Source organism: Poecilia reticulata, linkage group LG2 (assembly GCF_000633615.1).
Source record: "Poecilia reticulata strain Guanapo linkage group LG2, Guppy_female_1.0+MT, whole genome shotgun sequence".
Classification (NCBI taxonomy): Eukaryota; Metazoa; Chordata; class Actinopteri; order Cyprinodontiformes; family Poeciliidae; genus Poecilia; species Poecilia reticulata.
The window spans coordinates 25486136-25507227 of record NC_024332.1 but is presented as its reverse complement, the minus strand read 5'-3'; the positions used below and the strand labels follow the sequence as shown (position 1 = coordinate 25507227).

The 21092-nt window shown below is 40.8% G+C and overlaps 1 protein-coding gene across 3 annotated transcripts in view; it reads left to right on the top strand.

Moving 5' to 3' along the window:
- LOC108167039 (uncharacterized) overlaps positions 1-21092 on the top strand; it is an 84076-nt gene that overhangs the window by 16598 nt on the left and 46386 nt on the right. For all 3 annotated transcript variants that reach the window (XR_001777452.1, XR_001777450.1, XM_017309734.1), the window contains exon 3: positions 16743-16873. Coding sequence is in view for 1 of the 3 variants with exons in the window: in XM_017309734.1 (XP_017165223.1) it covers positions 16743-16818 (76 nt within the window). In the remaining 2 variants the exon portion in view is untranslated. The remainder of the gene's footprint in view (positions 1-16742; positions 16874-21092) is intronic.

The window sequence follows — 21092 nt, the reverse complement described above, 5'->3', positions numbered from 1 at the left end:
TTTTTTTAAAGTATGAAGAGTTATTGAGATTCTGCATCAATCTAAGAACATCTAGTTAGAGCTAAAAACGTATAAATAATATGGATTTCTATTTTTCTCCTAATTGCCTGGTCAAACTGCATGGTGGGTCTGGTTGCCCTACTATGTGGGAGCACATTTTCTCTACAGTGTTTCGTCTGTTGCATATTGGACTAAATTAGCCCTTCTAGATTCATTTTTATTTTAAAATAACTTTAGTTGTTTTAGTKCAAGTTGTGTAAGAAAAATTGGCAAAATTTGTGGAGAATTTCTTTTTCTCCTATTTTTTTATTTTAAAATTTTATAGGTGTTATATAAACTATGTGCTTTAACCATTTTGTTGTCACTGATTCCCATTTAAAACTARTTATAATGTTACCAAATTGWTTATTTTTATATTTTCCCACTGTGTATGGAAAACCTTTCAGAATTATGTTTTGTTGTTGTTTTTYACTTCAAATTACAACCAAACTGTAGCATTTCTTTGACGTTTTCAACCATTTTTTAGTCACTAAATAGATGACAACATAACTTTAGGTCTTTTGGAAATAAAGTGAGATTTAATGCAGTTAGCTACAAATGCTAAGCTAGGTTTTAGCTTTTTCTCCTATGTTTATATTGACGTTTTTAGACTAATCTGCTACTTTAAGAGCCTTAAAGCTGCAGTATGTTACTTTAAAAAATATWTTTTTGTTTACATGTTTGTTGAAACTCTCACTGTCTGTTCTAAGAAAGACAATCTGAAAAAAATCAAGGTTTTCTCCTCCCAAGGCTCCCAGTGCTAACTAGAAACAAACCAATCAGAGCAAGGAGGCGGGTCTTAGCGCTGTCTATCACCCTGGCCTGTAGTGAATATTAATAGCAGCTAACATGGCCGCTTATGATGGCTGATGAATMATTTTCCAGTAACAGGAAATTGGGAAGTCCAGTGAGTACATGAGGGTGAATGGCAGCACTAAGACCCGCCTTCTCGCTCTGATTGGTTGTTTTGTCAGACAGCATGGTGACAACTTTAACAAATACGTTAAAAAAAGTATACTTTTATAAAAGTTCCATCTGATAAAATGTCAAATCTGACTGCCATAGGTGAGGATAACTTCTACAGTAGGAGGATTTGCAGGTTTTTATTTGTCAAACTGACTTTATAAACGACTTGAAGGATTCCTGTCGCCCTGCTGTCCTGATGGTTGGAACAAGAAAAAAGCCAATTAGGTCATTGAATATGCACACATCTTGCATGCTCTCTGGACTCCTGTAATTTGGGTTTACAAAAAAAAAAGCGTAAAGGTCACCCACGTTAGTCAGATTGCTCTCGACAAATTCTAAAAAGGCTCACTGGTCACGCYGAATGTATTCCCTGCAACATAATTAGCCACAATTCCCAGACGTCCCACAAGCCCCGCCCCTCACCTCAAAACGCCTCTCACCTCTGCTTGTTCTGCAGCCATGACACCCCCCCMACCCCGACTCGCTGCAGATGCGCTCGGCTGAYGCATAAATTAGTCATCAACATTAGCATTAGCCGGCGCGTGGCACCCGGTGCCAACTGCTCTCCGAACGGCCATAAAAGGTCATGTTTTGATGACTGAATGCCACACAGGCACCTTGGCTCCCCGGAGGAGGGTTCCCCAGGTGCGCGTGAAAGGTTAAAAATTACCTACCCAACGCCGCCGCTGCCGCCGCCGCCTGTCTCTGGCGAAGGAAATAATTAGGGGGTTTTTAGGGAGCGGCAGAATGCCTCGCTGTCAGATGACAGAGCGTTACCTAATGGTCGTATCTGGGGAAGAGTCAACCGGCCTGTCATTCTCTTGACAGGACAAATGAGGATAATGGTGCCAGAGAAATGGGCGCGCGCTCCCCTCCCCTGTCAGGGAGGTGAAGGGGAGGAGGAGGTGAAATGGCAGCGCCTGAGCAGAATAACAGAACGCTAACCTTTTCCCTAAATCTGTTAACACGTGTASGAGCGCGGTAAAACTGAGGCTGATGGGATATTTCAAAAACAAACCAGGAAAGTCTGGGAAAGATGTGGTTTCTGTGACTACAATGGTTTTCTCTGGGTACTCTGGCTTCCTCCCACCATCCAAATATGTTTCCTTAAAGCTGCAGTATGTAACTTTAAAATAAAAAAATGACGTTTTCTGAGATATTTGTTCAAATTATCACTTTTGATACTGATATCTGATACAGAAAAATATTGCTTAAACGTTTCTTTATCTTAAACGCAAACATAAATGTACTAAATTACACATTTCTTTGATAACTTCACACCAGTACAGGACATTTAAAGGGGCAGTATTATGTTTTTTACAGATACATAATATCATTTTATAGCATAATAAACTGTTACCTTCAGTTGTTATAAAAATGCTAAATGTGTCAAATATGACTTAACCTTTGTAATTTAGCTTCTAGAAACTGGGCCTCTGTCTTTAACAGACTATTTTTCTGAAACTCTGCCGTCAGAAAGTCATCCCAACATGGCTCCTCTATTAAAYATTTTACCAGCATTACTCTGAGAAATAGCTCGTATAATGACGTCAGCAGTCCCAACAGGTGTTTGCTAATTGCTTCTGGCTAGTCTGAAGGAGCAGAAAGGGGGAGGAGCTGCACCTTGAAGGCGGGGCTAGGTCCCACCAGGTGTTTTACACAGCTGTCAAAGCAAAACTCCATGAACAACATTATCGAAACAAGTTGATTTTACGTGATACCGACCCAAAGTGATCCTGCTATGATCACTTTGTCATAGCAGGATGGTATAAAAATGCATCAATCCACTTTTTACACTTTTGACACCRATAAAGATTGAGATTTAGCTAGGTCTGGGTGTTTTATTTGAAATGAAAGGAAAGTTTTACAACAGTCTGAGGATTTTGACCAAACTTGTGAAGTGATTGGAGTATTTTTATTAGCTGTACTGGTACAGAGTTATCAAATAATTAGTAACTTAGTACATGTRTATCTGTTTGTAAGTCAGTTCTGTATCAGATATCGGTGTTAGTTGATACTAAACCTCAGATATCGGTATTGGAAGTGAAAAATGTGGATTGGTGCAAACCTTTTTGAAATGTTACTTCTGATGCTTAAATCTTTCTGATTGGCTGCCAGTCAAATTTACCAAGTTGTTTTGGCTCCAAGCTAGCAAAATGGACACCAGATGAAAGGCCACAATGCATAAAAATGAATCCGTTTTCCCAGACATCCGTCTTCATGAAGTGTTTTTGGTAAAACCCATTGTCTCTGAGGTCACGACCTGCAGGAATGTGCCACAATCTAAACACAATCGTGGATAATTCATCGTCCTTGACCCGTTCGTTCCTCGGAGGTGTATTTTAACTCTCCGCTGCCTCAACAGGCGCACAGCGGTGTCATCTTTGTGTTTCTCCTGCTGCTCCACCTCCTGCATGCTAACAGAGGGGTTATTAACATAACAAACTTAAACGTCTACATAAATAATACGCTCACGGAGATGCAAACCGACTCGCCTGACACTGTTTAGGCAGCGCCTCCAACATCTGTTTATGAGCACTTTGCCTAATGATATCATCCGATATCATTAACTGTGGCAGTGCGCRGCGCAGCAGCAGCAGGTGCAGCTGTTTATGCGTCCCCCATCCCTCCGCCGCCGCCCCAACACACACTCAGGAAGACTTTTACAATCTCCTCCAACACCGGCTCCAACCCTTCCACCCCACAAATCGACAAACCGCTCATTAGGACAATTTTCCTCAACAAAAAAAACCAGCCCCTGTGATTTCAATCTGTATATCACCTGTAATTGTAGTTTTTAGTGCGAGTCTGATTCCATACATTTAGCAGGAGTAAACTGCGCATGGTGAAAAGCGCGCGGCTCGCCAGCTGCACGCGYCGTTTTTAGACGGGCTTTTCTCTCCGAAGAGGAGGCGGGGTCGCCGCTTTGTTTTCTCACGCGGGTTTTCTCTGTTTAGATGCTGGAAATTATAGAAAATTATCGTCTCTGCTGAAGAACAATGAGGATTCGTCCTCTTCCTGACCGGAAGGCCGCGTTCGGAGGAGAGGGGGGTCTCCGCAGGTTTTTCCGGATCCAGACGGGATCGTACRCTGCTGTAATTAGTCAGATGGTCCATACAGATGTTGTGAAACGCCAGAGACAATTACAGAATTTAGAGGCCCAAACACACAACGCATAAGGCCAAACATTGACTTGTTAATAGACGTAAGGAATATCTCTGCATTGAGGAGACTTTGGAGACGTTGATGTTATCTATCAGAATTAGCATCAGCAGTCGACAGTCCTGTCCTTTTTAATAATGTTCAGTTCAAATCAGGGCCAAACGATTTGGCAGAAAAACCTATCATAATAAAAYCGTTTCATATCAGTTGATACCGATAATTATTGATTAGTTTTTTGTTTTAAATACGTGAACAGCCAAACTGATGGCGCGAAAGTTCCTGTTTTATCCAGTTTTCTCTCCACGTCGTTTTTTATTTTTAAGCAAAAACGAGGCACAGACGGGAAACTTGAAACTGCTGCTGCGCCATTTACTCAGCAGGTTGTTGCTAGGCAACCGGAGTTAGGAGGGACTTGAAACTGCTTGTTACTCAGCAGGTTGTTGCTAGGCAACCAAAGACAGAGAAAGTTAAGTGTTCTGTCACATTTTCTATTGATATTGATCACATGTCCATCACGACGATATATTGACTTATTATCCAGTTGTAGTTCAAGCTGTATGTGGAGAATTAAGTTTAAGAATTTATATCAAGTATRCTCMGAATTTCCATGAAGCAGTTTTTGTAATTCAGGGGTGTCCAAATTTTTTGCCCTGGGGGCCAAAACTGGTAAACGCAAACTACTGGTTTGCCACAAAATTCATTACATTTTCTTACAATTTTGTTTGTACCTGCTCAAAAGTAAACTTTTCTTTTTTTTTTATTAATCCTGTGTGTCATGATAGATCCAAAACAAGAAAGTGAGTCCAATAGGGAAATTTTGAGGAAATCGGGTCAGGTGTGTTTCTTTGCTGCAGGCCTCAGGTTTGTGTGTCAGTGTGTCACAAAGCAATGAAGGTTTAATTCAGAACCACTCAAAGATTTTTAATTTTACTATTCTCTCCTTTAATTTTGTTAGTTTTGCATCGTTAAATGTTAGCATTTATGTTTTTCCTAGAATTTAAAAAACYTGGTTCTTTAGTTTGAAGCTAACTTCAGTCTCAGTTGAAGTGAACTGTTGAATATGTGAACGCCAAGCGGACCGGATACTGCTCCAGAAGCAGGAAGTGGTCTACAGTACAGTGCAGGGCATTCTGGGTAAATACAACCAAAACAAACATGCTAGGCTAGCACTAGCATGAGAAATAACTTTTAGTCATTAGCCAAAGTTATTTTAATAACTAAAATATTACACTACTTAGTTTTTGTTTGGATTTCGTGAAGAAGGAAGTTGCTCTCAGTGTCTTCAGAGGGTTTTGCGTCGTTTCCTTCAGTGGTTCTTGGTGCAGCGCCCCCACAGGCCAGGAGGGGAACAGGTTGGTTTCACATACAGCAGCTGAAAATTGAACAAATGTTGCAATTTTTTCTCCAAAATTAACTGAGTCTATCATCCTTACTGAACATTCAGGCACAAGCAYTGATGGATAGAAAAACTCCTGCAATTTGGACTTGATAACATGAAATTCTTGAGAYGTTTCAGTGGAAATGTGGCTCACWTTGTAGTTTATTTAAAACATAAATGCAACAAAGAGGAATCATTTATCGAATTGGTCCCTTCTAACAGTACTACATGTACTACAGACYGCAAGGAAAAATAAATCATACAACTGTAACCCAAACTTCTTGTGTAAATATCGTCCGTCTTCTGATCTTTCTTCCTTTGGAGTCTGAGATTTCACGTTTTCTCCCAGAGGAGCCGTTTCTTTATTTGTAAGCAAAGACCCCGATGATGAACCCGCTCCGAGCGCCATAGCCCGTCGGGATTGCACACCGACCGCACGAAACGACAGAACGTGAGAAAGTCCACAACAAACACTCCTCCTCCTCCTCCTCTTCCTCCATCTCCTTCCAGCTGTTCCTCTAAATGTTGATTACACAAGACACCGGGGGAGCTTCCTCCCTCCTTCCTCCTCCTCCTCGATCCGGTAGCGGGGCGATCCCCCTCCTGAGGAGCCTGACCCGGGGTTGGGGGTCCGGAGAGAGGGCTGCGGCCTGCAGGCCTCTTGGCTGGGCTCGTCTTCCCCCCTCCGCTCACACGTTTCAGGATGGCAGACATGGGCAGAGACAGCAACGGCCCGCGGACAACTGGTGCAGGAGCAGGATGCAGAAATAAAAAATTAAAACTGCTCACATAAGTTTGTGTCAAATGAAACTGAGACCAGGGAGATGATTTTTATCCAAGCTGACTTTGTTTAGATGGGGTTTTTGTGCTTTTTCAGGCATTTAGCCGTTATCCAGCTACAGAACATCACAAAAMATGCTCTGAACTCACCAGTTATAATGGACTTTCCATAAGGAACCCTATTTAAACACTTTCATCACCTTCAGAAAGTCAAGTTTCATCGTCTTATTGGTGCTTCACCAGAATTATGATTCAAGGACMTCACCACCATGCKTGGTTTCTAACAATAGAAACCTTTAMARTTTGCCTTTTTGTTGCAATTAATTCCAAGTAATATCACACAAAGATGATCCAAGTTTTTAATAAATGGCAYTGTGTCATATCTGGTTCAGTTTCATTGGCCAAACGAGTGCCTGAGAACTGTCTGACTTGTGGAATAAATCAGTGAACTAGAACCTGTCCGACCGCATGAGGCARGATAAACATCTAAAAAAGCAACATGTCATGCTCCAAACTAAAGAAATTCAATACATAAAAAATTGATCAGTTAGGAAAACATGTTAATTGTGATTCCATTGGAACTATCTAGTTTAACCAACATTTTTGACTATTTTCTTCATTTCTTTCATCATTATGTCCCAACACTAAACATGTAGATTAAATTTGGACATCCAACTGGTCAAAAATGGGCCTTAAAACACAATATTCTGCCAGATATAGGGTCCAACTGGTTAATGTCTGGTTTAGTTCAATCTAGTTGGTGTTTCTCCAWCGGCGGTGTTTTCCTGTGGTTGACCTTCTGATAGTTGTTTTCACAAGGTTCCCCAACGCCAACGTGGTTCTGGTCAGACACTAACAAATACCTGGTTCTTTAGCTCRAACCTCAACTTCACCATCCGCCATCTTGTTACTGCGTTCTTCTACTGCGTTGATGACACACACTTGGTTTCCCAAACGAATGGACACTGGCTCTCAAAAAACACAACATTAACTAAGTGCAACTTAGAAAAACTTTGACTGAAACRAAATCAAAACATAAAATTCAACTAAATTTTAACGTTTTTCAAACATTACAGGAAAACATCATGAAACACCTTAAAACAAACAAAATTAAAAAACACAATTTCAAAACATTTCAAAGATAAAGCAATTAAAGTCCTCACTCGTGTTTTTATTTTTTTAGTTGTGTTTAGTGAGTTGTTGAAGTGTTTTGGACTTCAGGGCCACCGTACAGCTTGGTTTGKGTGTYTGAAATCGTTTACTCAGTAGATCCTTGTAGAAACCAACAAAACCAGATTTTTTTGGCACTAACTTCCTTTTCTAGAGGCATGTTGGATTATTTACAGAATGAAAAACTGTAAAAAAAAATTTGCTGGTTGATGTATTTGTTGAAACTTTGCGACCTTGAACCATTTGAGGAAAGAAAATGGAGAAGAGATGTTGGTGTACCTGTGGAGACGCTTTGATTATTAAGTCATCTTTACAAGAAGAAGAAGAAGAGAGACGGGCGTTGGTGTCGCCTGCTTTGTTGTTCCTGTTTTACAGCTAAATGACACATTTAGGATTTATTAAGACAAGAAACCATTTTCAGAAAGTGACTCGGCGGCGGAGCCTCCGCGGAGACGTGCTCATTACTCCGTAGCCCCGGGCCGTGTTCAGCGCCGCCAATGCAATGATTTTCTTCTTCTCTGTCTGTATTTGTGCGCAGCAAAGCCAGATGCCATAATGTCACAGCGGTTTTGTTCAAAGCCGTGGCGATGATTTGGGCTCCCAGCAGGTGCCGTCCTGATGTCTGTTAAATTATTAAAGCGAGGGCCACATGGCCGCATCGCCGCCGCGCCCCTTAGATTAAAAACAAGAGACGGCTCTTTCTTGTTCCYTCTCATATTCATCACCGTTTTCATGACGTTTTATATTCTTTTGGAAATATTAAAGAGGCATTTGTTCCCTTTTCGTGTTGTTTGCACAATGGCTATCGGGATCTTTTTGATGCCGTCTCGTCAAATTGAGGTCCCGGCTGCTTCTTGTAGTTCCCTCCACTCGTTTGAACTTCCCAGCAGACTCCGATCTTACCATGAAAACCGCCTCCGCCGCGTTGATAAATAAGTCATGCGGGCGGGATGTCCGACCTCGTCACAATCGCTTCCAGCAGCCGCCGCCTCCGTCGTTCCCCCCCGCCTCAAACGCTCTTTTTGTTGCTTTGATGAATCTGTAATGACCAATCAATGCCCCAACAAAGTCTGCAGCCATTGTTGAGATCAAGCACCAACTTGAAGCTACAAGATGCCACCTTTAAATTCTTTCTGTTGCTTCTTCAGTTGTTTTTTTTTTTYCYGTTTGGTTTGGAAGAAAGTCTGACTGAAGAAGCAGAAAGTCGATGACAGAAACCTTTCTCAGAAAGATTGAAGAAAGCAAATTATTTAAAGGAATACTTTTAAACTTTGTAATTGTTTGAGTTGGATGTGAAGTAAAAAAAGATCTTTAAAGGCTTTTTCCACTTTTAAAGATGCAGCATGTAACTTATAAAAAATATATTTTTACGTTTGTTTAAACTGTCATCACGTCATCACAAGTTCATATGAATTTTCCGTCTTAGAAGAAGGCATCTCCTCTGCCTTCTTCCAAGTAGAAACAACCAACCAGAGCCAGGAGGCGGGGCTTAGTGTTGTCAATCACCCTCTTTATGACCCTCAAATGTGTTTGAATGCTTATGTGAGCACCTGAGATCAAGCCAAAAGCAGGAAGTAGACTACGGTGCAGGGAATTCTGGGTAAATACAACCAAAACAAACATGCTAGGCTAGGCTAGTGCTAGTAGGATAAATTGCTAGTGTTYTACCAAAGACAAATAACTGCTCAAATCTGATGCTGCWCCCTTTTTGTTACATTTTGTRAAGAATGTAACAAGTCAGTGTCTTCTTCAGAGGTTTTTATGTTGTTTCCTTCGGCAGTTTTTGGTACAGCGCCCCCACAGGCGAGGAGGGGAACAGGTTTTTCAAATGGTCTGGTTGGTTTGACTCGGAGCAGAGAGAGTGTGAGCAGCTGTRAATGTAACAAATGCTGCAATTTTGTCCCAATCGAACCGAGTCTCCTGCACCATCAAGTGGAAATCTAATCTAGTCTAATCTAATCTCAACACCCAAATGACCAAATTCATCGTGTTGTTTTTAGGTTATTGGTTTCTAAACAAGTCTGAGCCTTTTAGATTTTGCTCAAGGTTTTTCCAGATACCAAAAACAACAGATTCATCGTTTTTGCTCCAGAACTTTCTGGATAAAATGTGGAGTTTTGAAACTGGCTTTGTACAAACATTGCTGTACATTTTTTTCCACCTGCTGCTCCGCTGAGGTTTTAAACCAAACTTTAATTTCTGTTAAAAACAAAAGTTCTTTGCAGCTTAAAAAAAATAATGCAAAATTTAAAACAACTCTGTTGACGTGAACCAATCATAATTATGTTTTCACAGATTTGTCCACCAAAGGAGACATAAATACCCTGAAATAAAAGATATTGTAGCTGTTTGAAGTAAAAATTCTTGGATTGTGCATCTTTTGAAGAGATGAAAGAAGTACGGAGCCCCACATGCAACCTTCCCCTCCCACACCAACAACAAACCCCAACCTCTCCTCTTCCTCCTCCTTGTCTTCGTGTTCGGTGCATGCCAACAAATCCTAATTGCACCCCACACTCGTCTCTTCCCACTGACGCTGCACGCCTCGTGCCACCGAATTCCTTGTGTGCTAATTAGGCACGCAAACCGCGGTGCGACGCGCTCCTGACAGGTGCCGCCGGCTCACCGAGGTCACGCACACACACTCACGGCGAGAGACAGACGACAGGAGAGCGGGCTCGTGCTCGCCGTATTAAAAATAAATGGAGATAGGAGGGGGAAAAAACGAGAGAGACAAGACGTGTTAATTTCTAGCTTCCATCTGTTATTACATAAGCACTGCCAACAACGAGAGAGGAAGACACAAAACAACCGCCATGTCTGAAGTCCTCCTGCACAGAAGAAGAGTTCCCCAGGGAGCGGTAATCGGATCGATCGAGCAGATTCGTCTCAAAGTTTTGGCGTCTGAAAATTAAAAAATGTAACCTGGAGTCGTTTCATGGTAAAACAAAGCATAAAACGTAGCGTGTCAGAAAATTTTGATTTCATTTTAAGCTCAAGGGAAATCTTGGAAGTATTTTTTTTTATTATTATTTATTTTGGAAACAGTTTGGTAGAGAAGAGGAAAAAGAAACTTAAGACAATTTTTAGATTTATTTTTGGTAACTTTGAGAGTTGGGGGTAAAAAAAAAAACTTTGCTAATGGAAAATTATTACAAAGTTTAACAAAGAAAAGCTGCAGAACCAAAATTCATCAAAAATTGTGAGAAATTAATAAAAAAGTGAAATAACCAAATTCATGAGCTTAAAACCGTAAAACCAGAACACAAACCTGTTGTAGAAATATAAAAGTTGCACACACACAGCAAATAAAGTCAAATGAACATTACATTTAAAAAGTACCTGTAGAAGTTTTGGGGAGTTTTCTTCTAAACACGTTTAAATGTCTTTAAATCTATTTCATATTCCATGTCTGAGGCGCTAAACAAATAAAAAATGTAGCTAATTCCTCCGTGAAAGCATAAGCACGGCAACTGGCAACTGTTCTTAATCAAAAACTGCATTATTTGGGCAAAATTATGCAGAATTAAACAAGTTCACAGGGAAATGTCAAAATTTGGACAGAAATATATATAAAACCCTTAAGATAAACAGTTTGTCTGATGTTTAGTTACACTTTAAAACTGATTTGTTTGTTGAGTGGACTTCCAGTGAGTACAACAGTGACCCCTTGTGGTTTGGAGGACCAACCGCAGTGAAAATAGGGATCTTTGCTCCAGTTTGTGGTTATGTTTTAATGTTTTGTTTAGTTTTTAATTTTGAGATTTCCTACATCGTGAAGCACAGATGAATCAAAGGAAACAAAAAACATGGCAACTTGAGCTAAAGCTGGGAAGTAAAATGTCAAATTGAGGCGGCAATGAAGCAGGACTAAGGTTTTGAAAATAGTTTTGGACTTGAAGGAGATTGAAATCTTCTTCGTTCAACTGAACCTTGAAGTTGTTGATGGTCCAGTTTTCAGTTAGAAAGTTGCTCTTAATCTCATTGTGATACATTTTCACATCTGACCTCATTTCAACAGAATCACCCTGATAGTTCGTGAAACTCTTGCGTCACGGTTCAAACCTTCAGCCTCGACTCCACAGCTGCTCCTCATGTTTTCTTTAGTCGCAACATTTTCCACCGACTCGAACTGTCCTGTAAAAATATTACAGAGACGGCAAAGACTCACCGTTTGTCATCGAAGTAAAATGTTTCCAGATCCGAGGAACAATGGGTCCATCCAAAAACAAAGAGGTTCGAGGAGTGACGAGCACCTCGGGGATGTTTTCCTGAAGACGAGTCGGCGTTTCCCGCTTCGTCTTCCTGACTGCAGGACGGAGCGACGGTCCGGTCAGGATGCTCTCTGCCAGAGTACACATGAATATCTCTGCTGCTTTTCAGCGCTCTGTCCGCTGAGGCCGACTTGTTTGAATTGTTTCTTTTGGACGCAGCACCTGAGAGTGAACTGAGGACAAAGAAGAACCTTTCTTCACTCTGAAAGGTAACAGTTAAAAGATGACGCTGGGAACAGTTTTTATTTATTTGTGTTGTGAATCAACAGGCTGGAAGCACCAGATCTGAACCAAGGAGAAAGAAGTCGCTCTGAAAGAGCAGGACTTCCATGAGTTGATAGGAATATTGATCTGGTTGTACTTAATCAGATACTGATATGTTAAAAATGACTAATGTAGCAGTAAAAGCTACTGACAGCCATCTTCGCTTTCCTTTCCGCTTCAAGTTACGCTCTACCTTGTTTCAGTCTATCCCATGAAGTCCCAATAAGACATCCAGAGTTTGTTCAAGATGCTAAAAAACGTTTTATCAAAGCACCGTTCCCCGGCTTCACTCTGTTCCCCTCTCCTTCCCGTCCCATGCATTATTCACAGCCGCATTAAAACACCGGGCCGAGACGGAGCGCATGTGGAACCAGGGAGGTGCGGTGGCAGCAGCTGAAAGTGTCACAGTTTGAACTTTCTTCCCCCGTTCTCCGTAGTTCCTGCTGGTGCAGCTGCCTAAATGAGAGGGATTAAGTTAACTCCCTGCTTAAAGGAAGAGCAGGCCCTGGATTAGGGCACCAGGCGTGGACACAGTGAGCGTTCAAGCATGAGCCGGCGCCTTTTAGAAAGGAGACGCGGGGCAGCGGTGCATGGCCCGCACAGGCAAACTCATTGACAAGTGTAATGCCGAGCCTGCAACATGGAAACTGGTGTCGGGGCGCAGAGGGGGAACGCTGGCTGACACGCTCGCAAACTCTTTGTTCCCAGTTTCACTTTCCACCCAAAACCTCCATCTTCTACCATTACTCACACCTAATAAGGCTTTTATATCAATCTTAACTGGACTCTTAGAGTTGGGGGACTTTATAGTGTTTTTATTTCCTAATTTTGATCAAATTTATTGTAGAAACAATGGTTTTACAGCAATAAAAGGCCTGTTGGGCCTATTATGCAAAATGTATTTCCATTCGAGTTTCTCCTAATTCTATAAACAGCTAAAGTTCTTAAAACAAACCAAGACAATTTCTCACAATAAATGAACCTTTTTCGATGTCTGGAAACTGACTTGTGTCACAAACTTCAGAAATACAACGTCGCAAATCAGCGGGGAATTCCCTGTTACCCAGCAACCCCAGCAGAGTTCCGCCCGTCACCTAGCAACCCCAGCAGAGTTCCAGAATATTTGGTCAGTTGGTTTTACCCATAGACCTATAGTATACAGTTGAAACCACAAGTTTAGATACACAGAATAAAAATACACAAACAGGTTTTTTTTCCTCACTGTCGGAAGTTAAATCAGATCAAACTTCTCTTGTTTTAGGTCAATTACTGTTGTGTCAAATGACAGAGCTTCTCCAAACTAGTTTATTTTTTAAGGTGTTAGTCTTATTTGAACGACAAAAAAAAAAAGTAAACCGGTGAGTAAAAACCTCAGTATTAAAACGAAATCTGTTTGGTTTGTAATCAGAGTTACTTTAACCAGGAAGAACCTGCTGTTTGTTTGTTTGTTTGTTTGTTTGTTTGTTTGTTTGTTTGTTTGTTTGTTAAAAAGTTTGCTGATTTAATCTGATGCTGGTTTGAATTTTTTGGTTCGAGGTTTTTGGATAGAATCATGTAATCAGCCTTTCTGCATATCTGATAAAGCATTGGTTTATTTTAAGTGGTTTTGGTGGAAAGAAAATGTTCTCATTTCTAAAAATGAAATAGGAGAAAGATTTAAAATAAAATTAATAATGAGAGGCTTAACCTGCTAAGATAAAAAATGGACTAATATGTATATTTTTTCCTCTACAGAAAATAAACATCTTAATTGATTACAGAAATATTTTAAACAGTTATGTGGTAAATGGAAAACTATTATGTTTGCTTTGTTTACAAGGTTTTTCAAAGATCCTTTCAAGTCGGATCGGCTTTGATGTGGAAAGACTTAAGTAGAATCAACAAAATTATTTCTATTTGGTAAAAGTCACAGTAAAGATAGATTGATTTATGAATATCTATAAAATCAGATGTTTACATAAACTTCCTGAGTATTTGGTAGTTTTTCACCTTTGACCTGTGTAACCTGGGTCAAACATTTTTATGTTTTCTTTTCTCAGTCTGATAGCTGCTGGAGTTCTGGTCCAGTCCTCCTGACAGAACTGGTGGAACTGGGTCAGCTTTCAGATCTGGCCACAACTTTTACTTTGTGTAGGCCACACCAGAACATTGACTTTGTTGTCTTTAAATCACTTTATAACGACTTTGACTGCTGAGCATCATCATCCGTCTGGAGCTTTAGCTTCGATGTTGCTTCAGTACTTCACATAATGTTCTTTCTCATGAAGTGCACCAGTTCCTCCTGCAGTAAAACAGCCCCACAGCATGATGCTGCCACCACCATACTAGACAGTTAGGGCGATACAGGCGTCTTCGCTTTTTCTCCAAATGTACTGATGGTTACTATGGTCAAACAGTTGCATTTTAGTTTCATCAGAGAGGACGTCTCTCCAAAAATGAAGATCTTTGTCAATGTGGACATTTAGAAAATGCAATCTGGATTTTGTGGAGGAACAGATTCTTCCTCACTGAGCGACCTTTCAGACCCTCTAACTTCTGATTGGACAAAACTAATTATTCAGACTAATTTCTGATTGGATTTTTGGTATAATGGCTTTTTCCTTGCTGAGCTGCCTTTCAGCCCTTAGTGCAGGAAATGTTTCAGTGAATAAGGAATGCTTATTACCAGCTTCAAATGGGGTCGATTTGCACATTTCAGATCAGAACCTGCCTCTTAACATTGTGATAGTTGGACATTTCCATTCACGCCACTGAACGGCCATCTTGGTAGGCAAACAGAAAGCATAAAGGAACCATGTGTACGAGACCAACAAAATGAAAGTAGAGTACTCAGAAATTGTAATTGAGTAAATATCGTAACGCATATTGTTTATAACTTATATAGGATCGAGAGCTAGTTCTAAGCTTGTGGCTTGTTTATTGTTGTCATAGCAACTCCGTAGCAACTGTCATGACGGTTACAGATACCTACTAAAATAGCTGTCGGCGACAAAGTTCATGGAAATGTGGCACACATGAGAACTATGTAAGAGATAAAACTTCAGGCATCAATCAGAAGTTTCCAAAGCCGTGACATCATCATCTGGGCTTTCCCTCATTGGTTAGAGAGACAGTAATCATCCAATGGTGAAGACACTAATAAATAAATCTCATTGTTGTGGCTTTTTAATAAATGGACATAAATTTGGTGATTTTGACTGAAAACAAGAGAAGTTTGGTTTGATTTAACTTCAGACAGTGATGTAAAAAATGTGGATGTGTCTCTTTATTCAGTGTTATCTGAAAGCTTAATGCTGTAATGTTTTCCCAAGCCCTTCGCAGAGGGGAAAAAATCCCAGGAAGGAGTTGAGATGAACAGGTGGTGAAACAGTGTGAGAAAAACAACAGACACCTGCTCATGAAACCCAACCTGGTTCCTCCATCACATTCCAGCAGAGTTTTTACCCGGCGAGCTGGGAGGATCCGCTCCGTCTCAGCCGCTCTATCAAACCTGCATTTAGATGGCAGTAGAAGGGTTTTTTTGTTTGTTTTTCTTTTTTTTTAAAGGCTGAAACCTGCATGTTTTTGGACGGCGTTCAAAGGTAGAGCTGTGACACAAAGCCTGAAATAACTCGGTGCTGGTCTGCGGTAACCTGACGCACCAGATGGTTAGCTTCACCAAACCATCTGGGAAGAAAACCGCAGAATGAAGAGGACAGGTATGGTCAAAATCTGAATGCGGTAATCAACTGGAGGCTCCCGGGCCACATGCAGTCCACAGGATCATTCTGTCCGGACATTACTGTCTTAAATTCAGATCAAATGTATCACAATATGAGAACAGAATCAGTTTTTTACTACGCTGTACTTTTTACTTGAGTAATTTTATTATGAAGTATCTCTACTCTTGAGTAAAATTTCTGGATTTTTTTTATCCACTGAATGAAAAACAAACATGTTTTAACCAAAACAGACACACACCTGCAGTTTTGGTTAAAGTTTCATAAGTTTTTTTTATTTTTTTTAAAGAAACTGATTCGGAAACATTTTCTTTGTCTGATTTTGTTATTTTCTGTTGCTTATATAAATTCATGTCATTTTCATCCTTAAAATACCAAAATTTCCACTTAACTTTATATTTTGGTCCATCAAATTATGCAATTTTACTCGGTACTTGAGTAGACTTTTTACCAAATATGTTTCTACTCTGACTTGAGTATAAATTTTTTTTCATTCTGCTGACATCTGGATAATTTAGATAATGGACCAAGTTATCTGGATGATGGACAAATTTTTGGTTGGATCTGACTAATTCCTGGTTGGTCCTTATTCTAACTGCTCCTGCCTGTTACTCGGTTTCATAAAGCCCAAACCTTGACGCTCTAACCCTGAACAGGAACTCAAATCGATGACATCACGCTGCTGATTGTCTCGGCGATTGCGTCATAATACAGTGAAGCTTGTTGTCCAAACTCCCTGCCTCGTTGCCTTGTTGCCTCGTTGCCTTGTTGCCTCGTTGCCTAGTTGCTGCCTCATTGCCTGGTTGCCTTGTTCCCTGGTTGCCTGGTTGCCTGGCCCTCGGTGGGATCAACCTGGACGTCTGATGCTCTTTGTCTTCTCCTGGCTGCAGGCTGAAGAACCAGGCTCGGCTCACGTCAGCTCCGTGACATCAAAGCGACCGTGACACTGCGGCAAACCGCCGATGACTGATGCCTTTTTGTCTTCCTCAGTCAGGACGCATCGCCCGGCCCGCGGACGGCTCTAATCGCATCGACAGGTGACACGTATGTGGGAACCAGAAGATGATGGGGAGACGAGTCGGATCATGTGACCTGCGCCTCACATGCCTCCTCCGTGGGCCGTAAGTGTGTGAGGAGCTTTGCTGTGACAACACATGACATTTAGGAAACAATCTGAGGGAAATCTTGTTAACAAGATGCAGAGGTGACGTGTTTTAAAAAGCCTTTCTGTCGCCACCTCTAAAAATATTTATTCTCTGGAAAAACCTACAAACATATTTCATTAATGTCCTAATTAAAGCCCGAACTGAAGGTGAAGCCTTAAAGTATTATAATCATGTTGATGCTCAAGTTAACTTTGGTTTAAAAATTTGAAAATGCTTCTGCTGAAAAGTTGAACAGTAGAAAAACCTCCATTATTAAAACCGTCCAGATTTAAAAGATGTCGTCTTGTCACAAATGTTTTTAGATCAAAATACGGAAATAATCAAATTTTAAGCTGAATTTTAAACATTCAACTGAAAAGTTTTAAACACGAGTAATAATGCAACACGTCAAATGTTCATGTTATTCTGTCAGACTCTACATTTATGTTTGACAGTAAAACGTTTGATTATTTAGCAGCATTTCAGAACAGAAATCACATCTGATTTGTTTAGTGTGTGGAGAATTTTACTTTATCTTTGTTTAAATAAGAATCACAAAAACCGATTTCCATTCGTGTTTGTCTGGTTTGACTTTTTAATTTTAATTTCTTGCAGATTATTGCGAAATAAATGTGTCTTTAGCTCATAGTTTGGGGGGTTTGATTCGTTTCTTACATCCTTTCAAGTTTTAAAATACATTAACATTAGAAAAAGCCTGAACAAAACACTATAAAACGTGTTGCTCGATCAGGAACATGTTGCATTGACTGCTGGTATCAAAACATCATAATCAACATATTTTGTCAAATATATGACAGAATAAATTTGACAAAAGGAACGAGGAAATGCAGCCCATTTGGGGCTCTGTAACTCTGTATTCCTCAGCAGTAGAAATGTTATTCAAAGTTTTATTGGTTCACAGAAAACTGAATTATAGTTGGTGAAATTTGAGTTTTTATACCTTTCATGGTTTTTACGTGACCACAGTGTGAAGTTGGATGATTTTTTTAGATTTTAGCAGAATGTTTAGCTAACTGTGTGATGATGTCACATACTTTTACATTTAAAAGTTTAAAAACTTTTAAATTTAAATCATGTTTGTCTTCACATGGACAATATATACATCTAAATGTTGCTGATTCGGTCTCCTTTTACCCAGTGTGTGTGTGACGGCTGTAGGACTTCTGGTTTTCTGTCAAATCTCCCTCGAGGTCAGAGTGCTCACCCCAAGCCTCCATTCACTCCCATTATAAGTTTTCCTCTCAATACTGGGATGAAGTCGTCTATTCAATCTCTCATTTCTCCTCCATGAAACTTTGTAAATTCATAAAAATCTAAACATATGTCCACCGGAAGCTTCTACTCATCACGTTTCAGAATCATTTTGATACATTTGTATTTTTTCCCCCTGTAGTTGTTTGTTTAAAGGATTAATTTCTCATCTTTATGCTGTGGACTCAGCAGAGAAGGCGGGAATCGTCATAGCAACCAGTGACACAGCATTTTCTGAGTTTGTTTCTTACTCTATTTTCTTCCTTTAATACATTATTAAATCAGTTTCTATTCGTAAACGCATGATAAGAGTTTTCTTTTTTTTTTAAATGGTTTTAAAACATGTTTTATGCTTTTATGCAGAAAAGGCGGGAGTCACCATAGCAACCAGTGACTCGGGCATTTTCTATATATTTCTTTTACGCAATTCTAATTTCCTCCTTTTACTTTGTCACTAAATAGGTTTTTATTCATTTTTGTATTAAAAAAGTRTTTCAAAATGTTTTTAAATCTATGCTTTTATATAATTTATAGATAGTTTTTAAAGAAATTAGCGATGATAATCTGTGTTTTGTCCAGAAATCCTCCAGCAGGTGATGGGAGTTATCTCTGTGGGAGGGATTTGTTTTTAAAAAATGGGTTGAAATACCTCAGATTAAAGACTCACAGAAGCGTCAGATTAACTCTGACTTCTGAGGTAAATCTCCTCCTTTCTAGATCAATGGCAGTTTAATAAATATATCTAACTGTACATTAACAAGCTGTTCCCTTTGAGTTCCTCCTTTGGCAGCGGGGCGGAGGAGTAAAGTGCCGTTTGAAGCAGATATTTGTGTTTTTTCCTGACGAGCTTCAGAGGAAGTTTGCAGACATCTTTGTCATCTGTGGCCCAATTAGCAAACAAATTTCCCGACAAACACGGATAATTTAAAAGAGCCTAGGTGGATCACTGGCTCAGTGCTGTGACCGTTTCAAAGAGCCGCCGCGTTGTTGTGCGGAGAAATCCCCTTGATGTTTATTAGTTGGTGAGGCTGTTGAATCCCAAATCTTTGTCCTGCTTTTTTATTTCCTCCTCTCAGATAAGTTTAAGCTAGCGAAGCTTGTTGCAGGCCGCGTTGAGTCCTATTTGCTCAGTCGTCGCTTTTCACCAGCGAGCTGCTTCACGGGCGTCCGGTGGGCTCTGATGTACTCGGCCCGCTTGAGTGTTTTCTGTTTGGCTGCTGTCATTGAGAAAAGACACATAAGTACTCGCTCCGCGTCTTTCCACACACTCTTCTCGGCGATGAGCTCTCCAGGGCGGAGAAATTCCCCCTCTCTGTCTTTATCTGCTGGTAAATGTTGACAGACCAGTGAACCCTGATGTCGGACTGTGACAGGCGGAGCTGTTTGGGGTGAGAAGAGGAGAGGAGAAACAAAGGAGGAGGATGGTGCGGTGGTTAGCCATCATGGCTGCTCGGCTCCCAGCACCTCCAGCGCCATTCCCAGCTCCGCCCCAGTCAGCCGGCTCGCACACCATTAGGGAAATGGCTGAGGGCTTCTCGCGCTTCAGACCCGGCTGCACCGTTCAAATTAATGAGCGGATTGTCAGCATTTCAGAGCTGATGGGTGTGACGAGCAAAGCCCCAGTAAGGATCCAGAAAACAAGGAGAGTCAGGACGGAATTCACTTCAGAGGAAATTACTGTCTTTGGCCTAGTTTACGGCTGTAAACTTCTGTAAAACCGCCCCGCATTTCCTACAAAGCAACCAGACAGTCCTGGGATCTTTAAGGTAGGTTTTCCAAACCAAGACCACCTTAGAAATGAGGACAGAGGAAAACCCAGTCGTCTCTAATTCATCTGTTTGGGTTGCTTACTGTTGATCTCAGGTGTTTAAACTCATCTAGTAGATTGTTTTGTAAAGCGTCTTGAGATCAGATTTGTTGTGAATATCATTAAACTAAACTGAATTGGTGCTCAAACATTTCAGTTATTGTTGCTTTGGACGGTTGACCTCAGGTACTCAAACTCATCCACCATTGACATTGTTAGTTTGAGTGAGATTTCTTTGTGGTCTGGACTTTGACTGGGCCATTCTAACTCTTGGCTGCTCCTCTTGTCCAGTTTGTTGGTTTAGGTAGATTTCCATCTAAACTAACAACTTTCTCCTGGTCTTTCTGGTCTTCAAGTTGTTGACTTCAGTTTTAGGTTTATGAAGTTTAGATTGAATAAGAAGTTTGACTCTATTTCTAGGGCCATGATTGCAGTTTTTCACTTTGCGTTTGATGAAAAATTAAACAAAAGTTGTTTCCTGATGACCGACAGCAGGATGGTATCTGAGGTGTGAAAAAGAAACAAAATGGTGGACATTAAATCCACCAGCTGCTGTTAGGAGTGTCACCTCTCCRTGTTCTCCTGTGGGAACCGCATTTGTTGAGTTTCCCCTGACGAGTCGGGTCGGGTCACCGATGAACGTGATCTGCCAACGTTGCGGTCCGCCAGGAGTCGGAGACACAAAGGTGAGGAGAGACAATGAGCTGCGGTGGCAGCGTTGGCGGAGAAACAATGGAGGATGTAGCGCGGCGGTGTGAGGTAGACTGAATGGAGACGAAGATGTGTGGCACACAGACACTGCCTGGAGGGACTCCAGATGGAAAACTGGATTTCAGCTTCTAGTGATTCACTGAAGAACAAATTATATGAGTCCTCAGGGTCCTATTGCCGGTGTGCTACTGAGCAAGGCAGCGTCTGCCTGAACTGATAACAGGAAGTCGACCTGAACAGGAAGTTCATCCATCCAATTGATCATCCAAACATCTGTCTGTTTGCTCATTCATCTGTTCACCTATTAAATCATCCATCCATCCATCCATCCATCCATCCATCCATCCATCCATCCATCCATCCATCCATCCATCCATCCATCCATCCATCCATCCATCCATCCAT